Source organism: Gopherus flavomarginatus, chromosome 3, assembly GCF_025201925.1.
Source record: "Gopherus flavomarginatus isolate rGopFla2 chromosome 3, rGopFla2.mat.asm, whole genome shotgun sequence".
NCBI lineage: Eukaryota > Metazoa > Chordata > Testudines > Testudinidae > Gopherus > Gopherus flavomarginatus.
In genome coordinates, this window is record NC_066619.1 from 242,545,519 (window position 1) to 242,566,325 (window position 20,807).

The 20,807-nt window shown below is 43.7% G+C and overlaps 1 protein-coding gene across 4 annotated transcripts in view; it reads left to right on the top strand.

Moving 5' to 3' along the window:
- The first annotated feature begins 319 nt into the window (after positions 1–319).
- The window catches only part of RELL1 (RELT like 1), a 46,621-nt gene continuing 26,133 nt past the window's right edge, over positions 320–20,807 (top strand). For 3 of the 4 annotated variants that reach the window (XM_050947993.1, XM_050947992.1, XM_050947994.1), the window contains exon 1: positions 320–466. In XM_050947993.1, the coding sequence (XP_050803950.1) occupies positions 382–466 (85 nt within the window). In that variant the 5' untranslated portion in view covers positions 320–381. Of the gene's footprint in view, positions 467–8,136; positions 8,223–20,807 lie in introns of all 4 variants that reach the window. The other variant, XM_050947996.1, reaches the window with a different exon arrangement.

Sequence of the window (20,807 nt, forward strand, 5' to 3'; positions counted from 1 at the left end):
CTCTCTCTGCACCATTTACCCCAGCCCCAGGCTTTGCCCCTTCTAGGCAGGGCCGGCTTTAGGAACCAGCTTAGCACGCAGGTGCTTAGGGTGGTCACTCCACAGAGGTGCAGCACATCCAGGTATTCTGTGGCAATTCAGTGGAGGGTTCCTCGCTCCCCGTCCTGCTGAATTATTGGCTTTTTTTTTGTGTGTGTGGCTGCTTGGGGCAGTAAAACCCCTGGAGCCGGCCCCCTTCCCTCCCCCGAGCAGCCCTAGGAGCCCCAAGGCGTGGGGCGGGGCTCAGCGGCTCCCGGGCATGCTCAGTGCGGCGCGGGAGCGAAGCAGCCCCTAGGCAAGGCGGAGGCTGAGCAGCGGGCGCTGCAGCAGCTGGGATCAGGGATGGCTCCGTGGGAATCGGCGGGGGTCTCCCCGGCTCCCCCGACGCAGGGCGCCGCAGCCGCCCAGGGGAACAGCTCCGACCTCGGTGGGTGACTCCGTTGTTTGCTTGCGCCGCACGCAGATGAACGTAGGGCCGGGACTGGAGCCGCCGCCCGCCGGGCTGACCCCCGAGCACCCGCTTCCCTCCCGCCCGCCGCAGGGCCCCTCACCGCCCCTGCCTTCGCCTCCCCCGCCTGCGGCCCCCCTGTGCCGCACCCTAAGTCCCGCCGAGCACCCCGGTGTGTGTGTCCCCGCCGCCCTTCCCCCTGAGCGGGCAGCGTTCCTCGGTGGGCATCCCCCGCCGGCCGCCCCAGAGCCTCGCTCGGTCCCCGTCCCAGCCCAGATCTCCCGGGCCCTGCTCGTTACTTCCCCCGGCGTCCCCTAGCGCAGCGCCTTCCTCTGCCCTCTGCCTCGCTTCCTCCCTCTCGCTGCGCTCTGGCTTCCTCGGGGGCCGGCTTACTCGCTGCTACCTGCCTGCCTGGGCACACCCTGGCGGGAGCAGAGGCACCCGGAGCTCTGGGGGCGACCCGGGTCCTTCCGGGTAGTAGCCCAGTGCAGCCGCTTGTTACTGGGAAGCGCTGCCTCCGGAGTCTCCTAATCTCTGCCCGAGGTGAGAGCGCCAGGCTGGGGCCACAGGCACTTTCTGAGGAGTTGAGTTATATTATGTAGTCTCCGAGGTGTGTGAGGCGAAGCAGAGCGCGGTCTGGGTATTTCCTCCCCCCTTCCCAGCAGTTGTCTTTTCTCTAGGCAGTATTACTTTTTTTATAGTTGGAATAGCCTCCCTCCTCTTTCTTGTGTAATATCCCGTAACTAGAGGCACAGCTAGAGGTAGTGGAGTCCCTGCAGTGTTTCAAAGCTGTAGCAAGAAAGTTCTTGGCTTTTCAAGTTCACCTCATGGTGCAGGTTGCCTAATTTTTGCTAAAACAGACCTCTAAAATATTGGTTTCATGGCTTGTTTTTTGCATTTCTTATATGAATTTAGCATGTCTGTTTTAAACTTGGGTCCATTAAGTCAGTTACATACATTCAAGGCAGATGACTTCTCTTCAAAGGCTTCCTGTTGCTGCTTGGGGGAGATCAAGTGGTCCCTGAAACAGAAGATTGCATCTATTTGAAGGGATGCTGTCAACTTAAATTTGGTTCAAAATTTAAAGTTTAGCAAATGAATTTTTATAATTCATGAGAACCCTGTAGGTAATTCACATTACAAAGACATTTCAGTGAAAACAGATGTTTTTAAACAAACATTCCTCTGCATGGATTTCAACCCAAACATTACAGTACTAATAAACTAAAAGTGGAAACTGACTTTATTGCTTTTTATTGTCCAAGATAAGAAATGCAGAAAGTAATTAGAGCATAATAAGTGACATGTAAATTTGGTTTTAAAAAATTCATTAATTTTTAAGGTTGTGTCCAGAATTATAGGTAAAGATCCTTGTTTATAGTGTGACTTTAAAATTAACTATCTTTTTGAATAGTCTTGTCAAGTGGAGTTAGTCAGTCCAAAGGATTGGCTTGTTTAATTTGAAAATTTGAGTTTACTGGGGAAGGGTTAACCTAAGCAAACACCAGAGTGTGATATTAAGCATTGCTGCAAGGCTTTTTACACTGTGATTTTGCAGATCTGTCATTTCCAAATGGTGTAGCTGGGTTGGGGGGTATAGTGGTAAAAACAGCCTAGCTTTATCGGCACTATGGCTTCTGCTGGAGGAGCTGCAACTAAAGGTATGTTTACGCCAGGGATTGGCAGCCTTGCAGAAGTGGTGTGCCAAGTCTTCATCTATTCGTGGTAATTTTAGGTTTCACATGCCAGTAATACATTTTACATTTACAGGGGCTGGCGGATGGAATCCCAGACTGCCAGCGGGCTAAGTGGACAGATGGCTGGGACCCCAGGCCGGCAATGGGCTGAGTGATTCAGCCCGCTGCTAGTCTGGGGTTCTGTCCATCCAGGCCAGCAGTGGGCCGAGCGGGGCCAGTGGCTGGGACCCCAGGCCAGCAGCAGCCTGCCACAGTAAATCAGCTTGCGTGCCAGAGGTTGCTGACCCTGGTCTACGCTGTAGCTAGGAGCAAACCTCCCAGCCCAGATAAATCAACTCTCACTAGTGGGGCTCAAGTTAGCACACAAAAAACAACAACATGGATGTTGTGGTTCAGCTGCTTAGGCCTCTCAGCCCCCGCCTTCTGTGTCACGTGCCCCCTCGCCCCCCCCAACGGAGCCCAGAGCCACTCCCACAGCAGCTGCCAGTCCCTGTCCTAGACTAGTGCTCCAGCCTCCCCCAGAGCTCTGGGAGGGCAGCTGGTGGGGTCCCATCCTGGAGCTGTGCTGAGTGGAAGCAGGAGGAGGAGTCTGGGGGCAGAGTGTGGGCAGGGTCATGCCTGGCTGTTTGGGGATGATACCCCATCTGTGCTCTCAAGCCTTAGTGGGCAGTTGGGCCTGACTCAAATTTAATTCTGTTGAGTGTGAAGATAGTTATGCTGGTGAATTCTTGGGGTGGCATCTAAAAAATCAGCCCCATCTACCTGGGCTGGAAGGCTCGCTCCCAGCTGCAGTGTAGATAAACCCTGTGGCTCTGAAAGATCATAGTGTAGACAAAGCCTTGGCGCACACACTAACTTTTAGCATCATATCCAGGTGTTAGCAAAGTTGACTCTTATCTGTCAATCCCAAATTTTCATTAAAACAGGTTCATCTTCTGGAGTTACTAACTTGTGTTGACTCAAGTCTTCTGTTAAGGGACTTAATTATTTTTTTCTGATGTGTGTGGGGGGAGGAGGTTGTAAGAAAAGGAGGGAATTCTCCTCACCCACACATCCTTTCTTCTCTCAGTTTTCATTCACGTTTATGTAAAATACTACTGAGTAAGACTTACATTAACTTTTGTCACCTCTCTGCGTTGGTAAATGAGATATAGGTTTGTACATGCTATAGTTGCTGTGCAGTTTGTGCTATAGCTTCATGAAGAGAAACTGGCATTTATACAGATTTGTTTAATTAGTCAGAAGACTGGAATTGTGGGCATGTATAGACATTTAATGTATGTATAGTAAATGTCTATTCAGGTTTAGTTCTGTTGAGATTGAAGATATTATGCTGGTGAGTTTTTGGGGTGGCGTACCTGAGTGGGAGGAGAGTTTAGTAACACATTCTTTTTAAAAATCAGTTTGGGCCAAGTATCATCAGATGGGCAGAACCTTGTTTCTGAAAACTGGACTTGTAAAACATTGGGACAGGTAACTCATAAGAGATTGTGGGAGTCAGACTCACTTCCTTTCTGGGTTTGTGATGAAATTCTTCCCTTCCCCCTAAAAAGACAGCTGCTCAGCTACACTTCTTCGCATCTGGGACTCACTGGATGTCAATCTCGGGGAAGTGTGGAGAGAATCACCAATGTGCTTAAATTTCAGTTTTCAGCCGAGTATCAGAAATGATAGTGACAACTATCTTCTATAGTTAAGGCCCTACCAAAGTCACAGTCCATTTTGGACAATTTCATGGTCACAGGATTTTTAAAATAGTCAATTTCAAGGTTTCAAATGTTTTATATCTGAAATTTCAGGGTATTGTAATCCTGGGGGTCCCGATCCAAAAGGAGGTCATGGGAAAGGCTACTGTAAGGGGGTCGTGGGATCGCTACCTTTACTTCTGCGCTACTGCTGGTGGGGGCGCTGTCTTCAGAGCTGGGCAACTGGAGAACAGCAGCTGCTGGCTGTGCTCCAAGCTCTGTACTCTGGAAAAGGAGAAAAAGGTGGAGAAATAACACAATATAAGCAATTGAGTTCCTATATATTGTACACTGGTCAAATCAGAAAAGCCTGTGCTAGACTGTGCTTTCATTTAGACTATGTAGACCCTAGGAGCACTTTATCGCTATAGGAATACCGGTACCTTATACTGCCAAAGCGCTCCTAGTGTGGATGCAATGCTGGTAGAGTGACACCCCTTTCCTCACCCTCCCCAGAGAGAAAAATAAACTATACAAGTAAAGGCACAGTTTTGCCGATGTAACTGTATCTAGGGTCGTCTGCCAGCATAGCTACGTTGGTCTGAGAATCACAACACTTTGCACCCCTGACAAAGACCGTAGTGTACACCTCACCTAAAACCTTTTGGGTATTTCTACAGAGCAGTTAGACACCCACGCCAATATTAAAGCCTGTTGACTAGGGGTTATGTCTACACTTCAGTTAATAACCCACTGGTGGCCTATGCCAGATGACTCAGGCTCGCAGGGCTCAGGCTAAAAGGCTGTTTAATAGCAGTGTAGACATTCAGGCTCAGGCTGGAGGCCAGATTCTGGGACCTTGAGATGTGAAGGGTCCCAGAGCTCAGGTTGAAGCCCAAGCCCAAATGTCTATGCCTCAATTAAGCAGCCCCATAGCCTGATGAGCCCTATGAGCCTGAGTCATCTGGCATAGGCCATCAGCTGGGTTTTTAATTGCAGTGTAGACATAACCCCTAGTTAACAGATTTGATACAATGTCAGACGTCTTGAGAAAACTATAGGATGTCAGAAGATTGCAAATAAGCACAACATATCTCTGAAGGAAAAATAATTTACAACATTAGTGAGTTGCCTAGGATTTCTGGTAAAATATAGAGTCCATACCTAAGCAAGGTTGCCTCTGGCTTAATTTCCCAATGCAAGTATCTGTGTAATTCCACCTCCCTCCACAGAAGCAACATTATGGAATTAATCTACATTTTCTACCTTTGGTTGAATACTAAGCATGGACTGAGCTTGTGCTTTATCCTGCTTTGTTGTCTGAATGCTGTACTTTAATATACAAATACAAACATTATTAAACTAATAACTTGAAAAACTAAATTGGGTAATGTGACTTAATAGCCTTTCTTGGGCATACAAAGGGACACATTGCAGGAACTTAAACTCTCTTCTAAGACATTAGAATGCTTTCTCTTTGAAGGTTTTGTAGTTCTATACAGAAGCTGAATGTTCCCAGCTGTGTTGGAGTGAGTTAGACTGAATGAGAAGCGTGAGTTGTGAATTTTCTTGATGTCTCTCAAAGTTCCAGAGTTAAATTTTACATACTTTTATTTCGATAACTCCTTTGTTCTAATTTCTGTATAGCTATGAGCATTTACATCTTATGACAATATGCTGAAGGCTTTGAGGGGAGAAATTTTGACATTGTGTAAAGATACTTGATGGATGAATGACTGATACTAGAAGTGGCAGGTTTCAGCGTAGCAGCTGTGTTAGCCTGTATCTGCAAAAGAACAGGAGTACTTGTGGCACTTTAGAGACTAACAAATTTATCTGAGCATAAGCTTTTGTGGGCTACAGCCCACTTCATCAGATATCTTATGCTCAGATAAATTTGTTAGTCTCTAAGGTGCCACATGTACTCCTGTTCTTTTTGCTGGTACTAGAAGCTGTGTTGCTCTTCACATATATGGTAAAAAACAATAAAAAAAAATTGAGCAGGTTATTTTTTCTCGTTCTTTAATATTCTTGTTTATGCTGAATGTTTTGTCTGCTCTGTCTTAAATGTCTCTGACATTGTAAACATAGGAACTAACCCAGTGAAAGATGTCATCTACATCACTGAACAAATTATGTTTTAAAAAAAAGTATCAGCTTAATTTTTTACTCATAACACGCAAAATATGTGGTGAGTTAGTGACGCCAGTAGATCTGGAGGTCCTAAAGCAACGTGCTAATGCAGACTTGTGGAAATCGCTTTGGCTGGCTCCAGGTGTTTCAGTTAGGCTCTCCCAACTAAAGCAAATGTAATTTTATGGAGCATTTGGTTTTGATGTCTGAATGTGGCTAAAAAAACCCCACAACAGTGTATACTTGCATTTTATAACGGCTAGTATATTGGAGCACAAGTTATCTATACACTGTAAATGGAAAAAGGATACGTTGTCCCCCCACCCCTGATAAGTTAGTAATGACTTCAGAATTGAGGCCAGGTCTAAAATAAAACTTTTGCCAATAGGGTAGTGTTTGATTGGACATGTGACATTTCTATACTGGCAGAAACCCTAGTGTGTACACAGTTACCCTTGCAGAAGCGCTCTTTGCTGGTATAGCTTATTTTGTTCAGGGAACTTACATAAACTGGACCAGAAGAAGAACTTTTGCTGGTATAAGCTGCATATACACTAGGAATGTTTGCTGGTGTAGCTAAATTGGTCCTACAAATAATAGCTAAGACTTATTCTGCCCTTAGACATTTCACTTGCGCTGGTTTAAATATACTGATTTAGAAACCTATTTAGTTGGTGAAGTGTCTGTAAGCAGATCCCAAATCCTTATTCTTGAAACATCTTGCGTGTGACTTACATTATGCATTTCAAAAGTCCAACCAAACTCAGTACATTTTGTTATTTGCATAGTTACTCAGATGGGTGCAGAATTGTTTGCAGGATCAAGCTCTATGATTACTGTAAGATTAAACAGCTTCTTCAAAATGCTTTGTTTTCAAACAGCGCTAGTACAATGAAACACTACAATACATGTCTGTCTTTGGGGAGAGAATAAGAGAACCAATAAACCACATGTGACAGACGTTAGTTACATCGCTTAATTACAGGAGGGCACTCAATAGTATGGCAGTGAAGCTGGTATAGGAACTTATATGGTCTAGTATTTCGCTGTGCATTTGTGACTGTCTTCAATGTTTTCCCTGTATAGAAAATCACTTTCTCCTGCTGATTTTCTTTTTTTAATTAAGTCACAAATTGATGGGAAGTTCTTCCATAATTGTCACTGACTATATTTCAAGTTGATGTTAATGTTTAAATGGTTCAGTGTAGTCTTGAGCTCATTGAGCTTTAGTTTCTTTTTACCTTTTTTGCGCTCTTTATTTTTAAAGGGACACTGTCAGTGAATCTTGACCTTTTTGGGTCATGCTACAAAGCCCATTTTCTCTCCTAGGCTTTTACAATAGGGAAAAGTAAGGAGAAGGAATAAGCTGCATGGGGTGATTGTGGGGTGAGGGGAAAATTAAAATTGTGGAGAGAGATCATTTTCTTGGACACTGCTTCTAGTTATTTTGTGTAAATACATGGTTTCTACTTTAAATTGTATTCTATGTATTGTCCTCTGAATCCTGAAATATAATACCCAGTTTTTATAGTGCTTTTATCAGTTGATCTCAAAGAACTTTACAAAGGCAGTATTCTCCTCGTAGCAGAGCCAGGAATAGAACCCAGGTGTTTTGAGACGCAGTCCAGTGCTCTATCCACTAGGCAGCACTACATATCGTGTATTTGTTGTTTGTAGATTGTGCTGTATTATGATATTGTGTCAGAATGCATTCATGTTAAAATAAATACTTGATTTTTTTGTTTAGCTGTTATCTTGCTTATAGTCCTGGGTTTTATGTGTGCTTCTGCTTGCAAAACATTTTTGATTTGTTCTTTTTTTTTTCCTCCCCCTACTACCTTATGGTGTATAAAGAGAACCTGAGAGTGATTTTAATGCTTGCCTTTTTACCTCTGTAATATTGTTAATGTTAAGACTGGTGTTCCCTGACAACTGTAGGATTTCTTGGATTTCAGAGAATGGGTATTGTAAGATCTGCTGCTTTAATTGAAAAGGTGGGGTGTTGAATCTTTAACTAACACTTTCTGTTCAAAATATTGGTTACCACTGAAATTATATGGGTGATAACAAAAACCAACACCATCCCACCAAAGGAATAAAGAATTTATTTCAAAATCCTTTCTGATTATCTCAGTTTTCAGACTCCTGGGGTGTCATAATTTCATCATTTTCCATGGTCCAACCGGGATTAAGAAGACCTGACTTTCTAGAGTGCAAAAGGTAACTTTTTGTTGGCACCTATTTCAGGCTTTCTTTGTACATCGCAAAGAAGAAAACTAAGACACAAGTCCAATTTTTTCCCCCTGGGTGGGTCATGTTGTTCAGGAGGAAGGAAGCAAACACCATTGTTGATGACCTGCAATACTGTAACCTGCTTATGGAATGTTAGTAAAGTGGGGAATATGTTAACTATTCTTGGTGCTGGGTTGGAAATTTAGCTTAAACAAAACTCTGACTTGGGTTCCGTAAGTAATATGGATGAATTGGTGTGTGTTTTACTGATGAGCTGCTTAGTAAAACTGGTGGTGATGGGGAACTCCTTGTTAAGAAAAAAGAATTTTATAAATATTTTTTATTGTATTCTTGAAGGGACTAAATAGTCTTTTTTACACACACACACACAGACACACACACGATATAGTATTTCACAGTTACGTACTGAAGTTTTTATAAACTCTGGGGTAGCCAGCCTCTCTCTTCCTTCCTAGTTTTAGCACTTCTTATTAAAATATCCAAAGAGATTGCCTCCTCTAATCCTTCCCTTGACAGAGTTAATGTTTTTAATGTGTATAGTCATATCCACTTGTTAATGCCAATTGAGTCCTATTTAATAAGGTAGTGTCCTTTTAAACATGATGATGTTGACCTGTTAGAGCTTGCTGATTAGTATGTAACTTGGTGTTCACTCATAATCCTAAGGGCTTGTCTACACTACAAAATCAGGTCAATTTAAGTTAGGTTGACCTACAGCCATTGCAGTAATTAAAGCGTCTGTTGGTGTCCACTCTACCCTTCTTTTGCCAGTGGTGTGCATCCTCACCAGGAGCACTTGCACTGACTGAAGTGGAGCATTGTGGGGCACTGACAGCAGTGCAGGACTTACAGCTGGAGCACCCCTGTCCTGGGTGTGACAGCCTGAGCTGGAGAGGAAATGTGAAATAAGAGCTGCCAAAAAACTGGTAAGTATCAATTTCACTGCTTGTAGGCTTTCTGCTATGAAATTGAGCCCTGCACCAGGCTCGCAGCTCGGGCTATCAACACCAGGGTTGGAGGGTGTGGAAGCTTCAGCTTTGAGCCTGGCTGACATCTCAGGCTGTCAGCACCGGGCACGAGGGGCTCTAGCTGTCAGCCCTGCGGCGGGCTGACAGCCAGTAGGCAATGTAAGTAACGCAGTGTCTACATGAACACTGTGTTGCCCTAACTACATAGACCTAAGTGCTACATCTCTCGCATAGGTGGAATTCCATCTGTGTGATGGGTGACTTACATCATCGGTAGCACCGTTGTAGTGTAAACATTGACAGAAATCGACATAAGCTGCCTAACATCAACCTAACTGTAGTCTAGGCCAGGCCTGAATATTACTTCTACAGCTCAAACTATGGGTGTTTCCTTTTGCACTGCTTACCCAATTATGTAAACATATCTATAGAGTGTCTAAAACGTGTGAAATACCCATGAGGTGCTGATCTATTATTTTCATGATGAGTAGTTGTGACAATTCTTGTAAAACTCCCCCTGCTGGACATTCACCAGGCAGCTGTGTTTGGGCTTTACACTCTACACCTGTGAGATTTTTTTTATTTTTATTATTTTTTTTTAAAGTTTCCTGACACTGAGCATAGTCCAAGTATTGCCTCAGGCTTTGAGTTTCTTCGCAGGCTGTGGGGATGCAGATCTGTGTTTAGCACCCTCTCTGTAGAGCTGAGCCCCCGTTGGCCTCAGAACTAGTGCTTGATTCGTCAGACTCGTCAGTGACTTAGCACACTCTTTCCCGGAGTTCCACCGTGTAGGCACTCTGGCTTACACAGTTCACCTCTTCAGGGACACAAGATAGTGGAAGCAAACCATGGGCTTTGCAAATGATTCCAGAACCAATTATTCTTTACTTCAGCTAGAACAAGAAACATACAGATCCAGACAAACCAATAAACATCTGTGTGCCTTTCTGTAGCTCAGTTTCCTCACCACTGTTCAGCATTCTTTGGCATTTGGCTCAGTGGCTTCTAAAGAGTCCAGGAGCCTTCTTCTCTAACTTCCCTCCTGCAGTTGGCTCCAACTCTGGAACATGGCATTTCTCTGGCCTTTCTCTCCAAAAAGGCTGAAAGAACCTTTCTTTTATAACCTCCAGTCACCTTTGTCAGGTGACCCCAATCAGCGTAATCAGATAATGGGGATCCCCCACCGGTGATCGGTAGCTTAGTTACCTCTCCCTTAGGGTTTAGACTTGAAAAACTGGTTTTCCCTGGTAGCCAACTCTTTGTCCACTTGTGTTTCCATATGAATAGCGGACCATCAAGGTTTTAGCTCCATTGTTAGCCCTGTGTCACTGTGTGACAGATAAAGGCCTTGGCTACACTTGAGAGTTACAGCACTGGTGGTGGCTTCATAGCGCTGTAACTCACTCCCCATCCACACTGGCAAGGCACGTACAGCGCTGTATCTCCTTGGCTACAGCGCTGCTTGTACTCCACCATAACGAGAGCAATAAAGAGAATAGCGCTGCTGCAGCAGCGCTGGGGTGCCAGTGTAAACAGGGAATAATCTTAGTACGCTGTGACTGACCTCCGGAAGCTTCCCATAATCCTTTTAAGTAAAGATAACTTTGTTTTGTTGTGATGCCTCTTTTTATTTTGTTGTGAACTCTGGTTCCCGAAGCTGCTTATCAAAAAAACCAAACACAGCTAGTGTTTGCTGTGAATGAGCAGAGGCAGCGGGGCTCCCTTGGGAACACTCGCAGCTAGTGTTTGCTTGAAGAGAGGGGAAGGGAGGGAGCTTGAGGAGAGAAGCAGCATGGCGCGTGGGAGGGAGGTAGGGTCCATTTCGGGGAGGCTGCTTATCTTGTCTGTGAGGGAAAAAAACAAAAAGCTGTTGTTTGCTTTCAGTAAGTGAGAGAGGGGTGGGGGTTGGAACTTGAAAGGCAGCTGCTGACACAGTGTGGGCTCCAAAAATCCACACTCTCTCTCCCCCATGCTCCCTGTCACGCTCCTCCCCACCCTTTGAAAAGCACGTTGCAGCCACTTGAACGCCAGGATAGCTGCCCATAATGCACTGCTCCCAATGCCGCTGCAGATGCTGCAAATCTGGCCACGACAGTGCACTGGCAGCTGTCAGTGTGGACAGACTGCAGCGCTTTCCCTACTCAGCTGTATGAAGACAGGCTTAACTCCCAGCGCTGTGTAGCTGCAAGTGTAGCCATACCCAAAGACTATAGAATTCAGACAAGCCCCATATTCAAAATGCAGTTTGATGGAGTCCTAATATCAAACAGACTTCATAATCTGTACATATACAGATTTCTCAAATCACCATGGTATCATTTGCAATTTAAGTGTTTGATTTTTTCATATCTGTATTTAGTACATTTTATAATAAAAAGGACAGTTCCCCAGTTTAAAAGTGTTATGCTCCTGATCATTTTCCACTGCCAGATAATAAATTAGATCTTCTAGTGTACTGCTGTGATTAATTAGAGAGTATTGTAGATATGGAAACTAGCATTTTATGAAAAGTTTTGTAACTAACTACTTTAATTCAGTTCATTCAGAGTACTTGTAATGTGTGTTTTAAAAGCAGATAAACTAAACAAACTGAGCAAAAAGGTTAGCTTTTCGGCGGGTGAGTGTGGAGGGATTGGAGGTTTTCTTTAATTCATTTGATGTCTCATTTTATTCCCTAGTGCTTATTGGAATTGGATTTTGAGTGCTTCTATATATGATGTGTATGTATGTATATATATACACACATCAACTGTCATACCTAGGCATAACCAAAAAGTTCTGTACATAAGTACTGTATCACATTTCCTTGAAGAAACAACAGAGTCCTTACTAAATTGGTGACAACTCAAAATGGTGTATTTTCAGCAGGTGAGGGCAGAGGTGCTTGAACAATTTGTATAGTGGGGTTGCTGAAAGCCATTCATTCAAACTGTAAATCCTGCATATAATGAAAACGACTTCAAGCCAGGGACTGCAGGAGTGCCCCCAGCACCTGTAGTTCAGCACATCTGGGTAGGGGAGAAAAATAAACCAAAAACTAATTAATAGAGTCCAAAATAAATGTCTTGTGGCTTTATTTTAAAATTTAGTATATATACCCCACCTGCATATCTGCTTTTCTTTCACTCAATCCCTCCATGTTTGCTTTTATTCTTTGTTGCTAATATACAGAAAACTCAAGTCTTCATTCTCATCTAAAGGAAGTGCTTCTTGCTTCTCTTCTGCTAATGATTTAATTTTAACAGCTGTACTTTAGAAAAGGAATACCATTATCAGCCACCTTTAAGCAAAAAAAAATTCTTTTTTAAATGTACTGCCTCTCTTCTGAACTGAAGTTTTTAGGAATGTTGCTCTGGAAAAGCACTGCTCAGTGATTCTCCATCTCCAGTATGTGAAGTGATATTCAGAATGATTATGACTTCGGGAAAATAAAACTAAGTAATAATCAGCATGGATTTATTTATCTAGAGCAAATTCTGTCAAATCAACCTAATAGCTTTCTTTGACAGGGTAACAAGCCTTGTGGATAGGGGAGAAGTGGTATATCCTGACTTTAGTAAGGCTTTTGATACTGTCTGACATGACCTCATAAACAAACTAGGAAAGTACAATCTAGAGGGAGCTACTATAAAGTGGGTGCATAACTGGTTGGAAAACTATTCCCAGAGAGTAGTTACCAGTGGTTCACAGTAAAGCTGGAAGGGCGTATTGAGTGGGGAGGGCAGGAATCAGTTTTGAGTTCTGTTCTGTTCAATATCTTCATCTATAATTTAGATAATGGTATAGAGAGTACACTTATAAAATTTGCAGATATCAAGCTGGGGCTGGGGGAGGGTTACAAGTGTTTTGGAGGATAGGAATAAAATTCAAAATCTGGACAAACTGGAGAAATGGTCTGAAGTAAATAGGATGAAATTCAATAAGGACAAATGCAGAGTACTCCATTTAGGAAGGAACAATCAGTTGCACACATACAAAATGGGAAATGACTGCCTAGGAAGGAGTACTGCAGAAAGAGATCTGGGGGTTGGAGTGGATCACAAGCTAAGTGAGTCAACAGTGTAATACTGTTGCCAAAAAAGCAAACATTCTGGGATGTGTTAGTAAGAGTTGTAAGGAAAACATGAGTTAATTCTTTTGCTCTACTCTGATTAGGTCTCAGCTAGACTATTGTGCCCAGTTCTGGGCACTACATTTCAGAAAAAATGCGAACAAATTGGAGAAAGTCTATAGAAGAGCAACAAAAATGATTAAAGGTCTAGAAAACATGCTCTATGAGGGAAGACTGAAAAACTTGTGTGTGTTTGTCTGGAAAAGAGGTGACTGAAAGGGGACATAAGTACATAAAAAGTTGTTACAAGGAGGAAGGAGAAAAATTATTCTCAACTTCTGGGGCAAGAGAAGCAGCAATGGGCTTAAATTGTGTCAAGAGTGGTATAGGTTGGACATTAGGAAAAAATTCCTATTTGTCAGGGTGATTAAGCACTGGTTGCGGAATCTCCATCCTTGGAGATTTTTAATATAAGGTTAGACCAACACCTGTCAGGGATGGACTTAGATAATATTTAGTCCTGCCATGAGAACAGGTGACTGGACTAGACAACCTCTCGAGGTTCTTCTAGACCCATAGGCATGTGCAGCACATTTCATTAAGGTGTGTACCCAGGGAATTGTATTTATTTATGTTTAAAGGTGAACATTTATTGAATACTCAGTCATGAAGGACATTATTTTTATTCATCAAAAAACTAAAGAAACTACAACTTAATTTTTTTTAAATTAACAACTAAACTTTACTTAGAAACAAAATACCAAATATTTACTGTAGTGATAACCAGACGTTTACAAAGATACAGTCAATTCTCATGATCTCTATCTTTAACCAGATAATGAGCTAACGCAAATTGACCAAAACAGATTTAAGGTTTCTTCATCATCTTGTCCTAGAGAATGAGACATTGCTCACCAGGTGTTACGGACTTAAATTCCTCAATCACATCATTGTAATTAACTGACGAAGCCAATTCTTGTTCAATGTACAAAATCATGAGTGAGTCGACGCGCTGTTGAGACATTGTACTTCTTAGTTTGTTATTTACATGTGCTAGTTTCGAAAAGGCTCTTTCACATGAACAGCTTGTAACAGGTAAGACTGCAAAGCATGGAATAGATTTGTAAAATGTCTGGAACATGGATCCGATTTCTTTAGCCAATCAAGCCACTCTCTGGTGGTGTTTGTAGTGCTAACCTTAGGAACAGATCAGTCATAACCTCGAAGCAATCAGACTTCAGCTTCCAACTCATCCAAGGACACTTTAAATTTGTTGGCAATGATTCTTATATCGTCCCTGCTAATGTCTAAGCCAGGGGTCAGCAACCTTTCAGAAGTGGTGTGCTGCGTCTTCATTTATTCACTCTGATTTAAGGTTTCGTGTGCCAGTAATACAGGTATTCTCTCATGCTCCTTTTTTGTATCAAAGTGATGCTGGGACTCAAACGCATCATCAGTACTAGTGGACGCTTTCCTCTTCTTAACTGGAGGAATTGATATCATTCTCTACACACATTTTCACACTTTCATTGAAAATAGATTGAAAATATTCTGGGCCACTTCTCATCGAAGCCTAAGAGTTACGCAAGCTTTTCATCCCTGTCATTGCAGTAAGTTAGTTGAGATTTGGAGCATGAAGAGCCTTACTGACTTACCACCATCTAGAGAATAGGGTGCATCATGTGAAGGGCAAAGATGAACTTGAATGAATTTAGTTCATGGATAAGGCCTCTGGCTTTTATTTTAGCATCAGCAAGGCCAGTTGTTTCAGTAATCTCTTGTAAAATGATGGAGTAGTTTTGTTTTACAGCAGCCACTGCTTCTGCTCCGCATGCCCATCTTGTGTTTGATAGTGACTTCAAAGTCTTCAACTGGGATCCTGCTTCGTGTGAAATCTTCCCCATTACTGAATGTCGCACAGGACTCCCTTCCATGAAGGCATAAAGAGTCTGAATAACACCAAAAAAATCAGTTCTGTTTTTTTTTCTTGAAGTGCACGCATGTAGTCGGACGAGATGCAAACAATGTGCATGGCAACATACATAGAGTATTTCACTGTTTCTTTCTTTACATTTCATTTGAACTCCTGCAATACATTCAGACATAGTAGATATATCATCGGAACAGACAGATGTCACTGATGACCAGTCAATTTTAAGAATGCGAAGGATGTCATTTAACTGGTCAAAAATAGACTGAGTATGAACTGTTAATAGTCTCTGAACAGGCACTGTTCAACTGGACTGTTTTTCATTGTCAAAATACCGCACCACAATGGACACCTGTTCATGGTGTCCACAGTCAGTAGTGTTATTGAGACCATTTTTCCATTTAGTGAAGACACAATCTTTTGTTGCACAACATTGTGGAAGGCCACAATTAAATCATTTTGGATGCGATTACTCAGATAGCATTTCGAGGAGAGTGTTGCACATGCTTTGCCATTACGAGATCATATTTTTGGAGCATATTGACAAGATTAAGAAATAAACCTGTCAGCTTTTTCATTGTGACCCCTGAATGGTCTAACACTTTTTGCCAAACACAGAACAATGTTAATCAGTCGCTCCATTACACTTTTTATGGCACCATTCTTCTTGTTTAGAGAGATAAGTCCTGCTTGCCCTCATCCAACAGTGCATCAATACATCATTAAAACTGGACCATGAAGAACAGCTCAACACATGAGATTTTAACAAGTGGTTTTTAATACATTTGTTAGCCCAATGCCAATTTCTGAATCCCTTATCAATAAATGCTGGATCAGTGTGTCCTTTGTTTGCTGGATCATTAGAGGAGAAGAAACGGCAGTAAAAGCAAAATGCTGCATCCTTTGATGGGTTATATTCTAACTACCTATACTTTTCATACTAATTGGACTGAAAACTTTTTTGTTTATACCCTATTTTACTTCTAGGAAACATGCTCAATCTAGGCTGATAAGAACCTCTAGATAATTGAGACTGGTGTTCTAATCTATTTATTGGAATATCACAGACTGGGTCATCAGATGGAATGTTTGATGGCTTTGAATAGGAACTACGCTGACCTGAACTAAGAGACAGTCTGTTTCTGTTGGTCATTACTCAGTTTATTGCAAGCACTGGAACTGGCGGCGGATTATCTTCATGTAAGTTCTTAACCGAGCAGTTAGAGGTATTTGCACTACTAACAGCACATTCATTATAATTCAGTTTTTCTGCTCCTTTTCTTATCTTAACAACGAACTGTATATTATAAAATTAAAAGGGAGTATCATATGATTGAATGAAAACAAAGCCAGGGGCTTCTTATGCTATTTCAGTAGAGTACACGTGACAAAGATTACAAACACTGTAGACACTGCACTGGGCATGCCTGATGTGGCCGCTTATATAGGTCAAAGAATTTTCTAGAATAGTAGTCAGAGGGGAAGAGGAGGACCAATGTAATGCGGCGCCGCAGTAGTGGGGATGCATGCTGCGAGCGAATGTGGGCTTTCTATACATTTCTGCAACATCTGTATTATGCAATTTGGCGCTTATTGCATAATACAACAATCCATATTTTAAAACTAAAAGAGTGCATCATGCGATTAAATTAAAACGCAAAACCACATGTTTGAGATATTAGACTTTAAGGTCAGAAGGGACCATTATGATCATCTAGTCTGATCTCCTGCACAATGCAGGCCACAGAATCTCACCCATCCACTTCTATAACAAACCCCTTACCTATGTCTGAGTTACTGAAGTCCTCAAATTGTGGTTTGAAGACCTCAAGCTGCAGAGAATCCTCCAGCAAGCGACCTGTGCCCCATGCTGCAGAGGAAGGCAAAAAACCTCCAGGGCCTCTGCCAATCTGCTTAGAGGAAAATTCCTTCCCAACCCCAAATACCCTGAGCATGTGGGTAAGACTCACCAGCCAGCACCCAGGAAAGAACTCTTTGTAGTAACTCAGATCCCAATCCATCTAACATCCCATCACAGACCACTGGGCATACTTACCTGCTGATAAGGGGATGGGGTGGGCAAACATTTTGGGCTGAAGGCCACATCAGAGTGGGGAAATTGTATGCAGGGCAGGAGGTTGGGGTGTGGGAGGGAATGTGACGTGGGAGGGGGTGCGGTGTGCAGGATTGGGCTCAGGGCAAGGGATTGGGGCAGAGGAGAGGTGCAGAGCATATGAGGGGGCTCAGGAAAGGGAGTTGGGGTGCAGGAGGTGTACGGGATGCAGGCAGGGGGCTCAGGGCAGGGAGTTGGGGGGCAGGGTGCAGGAGGGGTTCATGCTCCAGCCCGGCGCCGCTTACCTAAAGCGGCTCGGGGTGGTAGCGGCACGCTGCCTGCCCTGGCCCCACGCCATGCCTCTCACCTCACCTCACCACACCATGTCCCTGCGTGGCTCCTGTGGGAAGGGGGGCCACAGGCCTCTGCACGCTTCCCTTTATCATAACCTTAGTCCCAGATTTGGACCTTAGCGTCCAAAATATGGGGGTTAGCATGAAAACCTCCAAGCTTAGTTACCAGCTTGGACCTGGTACTTGCTTTCACCACCCAAAAAATTAGAGTGTTTTGGGGCACTCTGGTCCCCCTGAAAAACCTTCCCTGGGGACCCCAAGACCCAAATCCCTTGAGTCTCACAACAAAGGGAAATAATCCTTTTTCCCTTCCCCCCTCCAGGTGCTCCTGGAGAGATACACAGACACAAGCTCTGTGAATCCAAACAGAGTGACTCCCCCTCTCCGTTCCCAGTCCTGGAAACAAAAGCACTTTCCTCTTCACCCAGAGGAAATGCAAAATCAGGCTAGCAAATCCAACACACACAGATCTCCCCCTGATTTCTTCCTCCCACCAATTCCCTGGTGAGTACTGACTCAATTTCCCTGAAATTTCCCGGAAAAGAAAACTCCAACAGGTCTTAAAAGAAAGCTTTATATAAAAAAGAGAGAAAAAATACATACAAATGGTCTCTCTGTATTAAGGTGACAAAGTACAGGGTCAATTGCTTAAAAGAATATTGAATAAACAGCCTTATTCAAAAAGAATACAAATCAAAGCACTCCAGCACTTATATTCATGCAAATACCAAAGAAAAGAAACCATATAACTTACTATCTGATCTCTTTGTCCATACACTTAGAAACAGAAGATTAGAAAACAGAAACTACTTCTTCAAAGCTCAGAGAAAGCAGGCAGACAGACAAAGACTCAGACACAAACTTCCCTCCACCCAGAGTTGAAAAAATCCGGTTTCCTGATTGGTCCTCTGGTCAGGTGCTTCAGGCGAAAGAGACATTAACCCTTAGCTATCTGTTTATGACACCCTTGCCACACTTTCAGGTTCCTCCCCTAAAGCTCCCATTGGCTGCAGTTCCCTGTTTCCGGCCAATGGGAGCTGTGGGGGGTGGTGACTGGAGCAAAGGGCGGTGCCTGGAGCAACACATGGAGCCCTCTGCCCTCCCCAAGCCCCAGGGATGTGGTGTCGGCTGCTTCTGAGAGAGGTGCGGGGGCCTGCGGCACCACATGGCAAGTCCCGCGGGCCGGATCCAAAGCCCTGAGGAGCCAGACCCAGGCCGTACTTTGCCCATCCCTGCATTAGGGTGTGCCTGGGCACATCCAGCACACCCTGGGCACATGCCTATGTCCAGGCCTGTGTTTCTATGGTGATCCATCAATGCTTACATAAGCATGAAGCTCCCTTTTGTGTTTGTCCTCAGAAGCAGTTTGGGGTGGGGGTCAGAAATGGGAAAAGCATCCTATCTATTGCCCTACCCTGATTGAGGACATCCTATCTCATCAAATCTTCTATTGTTTTGTGGACACATTCACCAACAAGCCTGTGAAGTAGGAGATGTTTGTTTGTCTTACAGAACTGTATGACAGCTGCCTGTACTGTAGACATCCAATGCTCGGTTGATCGTTCACCCACCAATAGCAACTGGGGTTGCAAGCTTCCAGAGAACAATTACCACCCATTTCTCTACTGTCGGAGCAGCTCTTGTCTTGGTGTCTATGCACTTTAGTGCTGGGATGAGTGTGGCATACAACACCAGGAATGTGGCCTTCCACATACAAAAGTTCTGGAGCTATTGCTGATCATCCCAGATTTGCATCATGATCCAGTCCTACCACTCAATGTGTGTAGTACAGGCCCCCAAAACACTGTTACACTGTGTACAGTTTGTCAGTGAATACCTACAGTATCTGGTTAGCTTTTTTGCTATCTTCCGCTCATCCTCAGTATCCCCTCTGTCTCGACAGTGTAGTTCTTGCAAATGTGAAAAAATTCCTTACCCTGTCCTTAAAATGGGCAAGAGAAGTTCCACTGATCTGTGTGGCTTCTGGTGCTAAGGTGAAAACTGCAAAAAGGTAGCCAAATGTTCACTCTCTCTGTTGAAATAGCTATGTCAGTAGCAGTATTCTATTAGAACTTCTGTGGTGTGGCAGAGGTCTGACCTTGCTCCCCTGGGTTCTGCGCTTCTATGCTAGCCTCAGTGGCTCACTGTGACCCTCCACATAGCCCTTCCCTCTCTAGGGCCAGGGTTACAGTCTACTGAGCCCTTTTCATCATAGGCCTGCAAGGGGTTGATGAGAGAACTCCCACAGTCTCTGTTCAGCCTCCTGTCCTGACAGGGGCCTGACTTCCCCTTGCAGGAGATGTTCTTGTAGTGGTGAGTTGGAGGGAACCCGGGCCCGCCCTCTACTCCGGGTTCCGGCCCAAGGACCCTAACGGTAGCAGTTGTTGGCAGCCAACCTTTCACTGCCAGAGTTGCTACATTTCCCTGGGCCACTTCCCCACAGCTCTCCTGCTTCTCCCTTATTCACCCTTACCTTAAGGCTCCTTTAACTATGGTCTGAGGGTGTCTTCAGTAACCAGCCCTTCAGTCGCACTTCCTCACCCCGGCTCTTTCCTGTCTGACTGGAGTGAGCCCTTTTTATAGTATCAGCAGGGCCTTAATTAGAGTCAGGTGGTCACATTAACTGAATGGCCCCACCTGACTCTTTGCAGGTTAATTAGTCAGGTGTTCTCATTAGCCTAGAGCAGCCCCTGCTCTGGTCAGTCAGGGAACAGAAAACTGTTAACCCAGTGGCCAGTATATCTGCCTTGTGCTATACCCAACTGGCCTGGGTCTACCACAGTGGGTAAAACTTTTTCTAGTTTTCTAGACAAGTCCTTAGTGGACACCACCTTCTTTCTATCAGAATTTCCCTGCTCACTTTTGTGGGAAGCTGCAGTTCCAGCTTGTTATGTAACATCACTATTCAGATCCTTCAACATTCTTGTTAAAGACCTCTGACAAAGAGGGAATAGTGAAGACCTGGTTCATGTATTTCAAATCTAAGTTACATTTACTTAAATGTAGCTTTCTTATTACATTATCTAAATTGCACAAATGGTGGGAGCTCTTCTTTCTGCAGAGAAAAAAGTTGCTAGACATCTTTCACTTTTTGCAAAAACTTCATACAATTCTTAATAGACGTGCATACCCTTCTTTTTTTCAAGCCATTTGTTCAAACACTTGCTTTTAGTTACTGCAATAACAATGTATCTTTA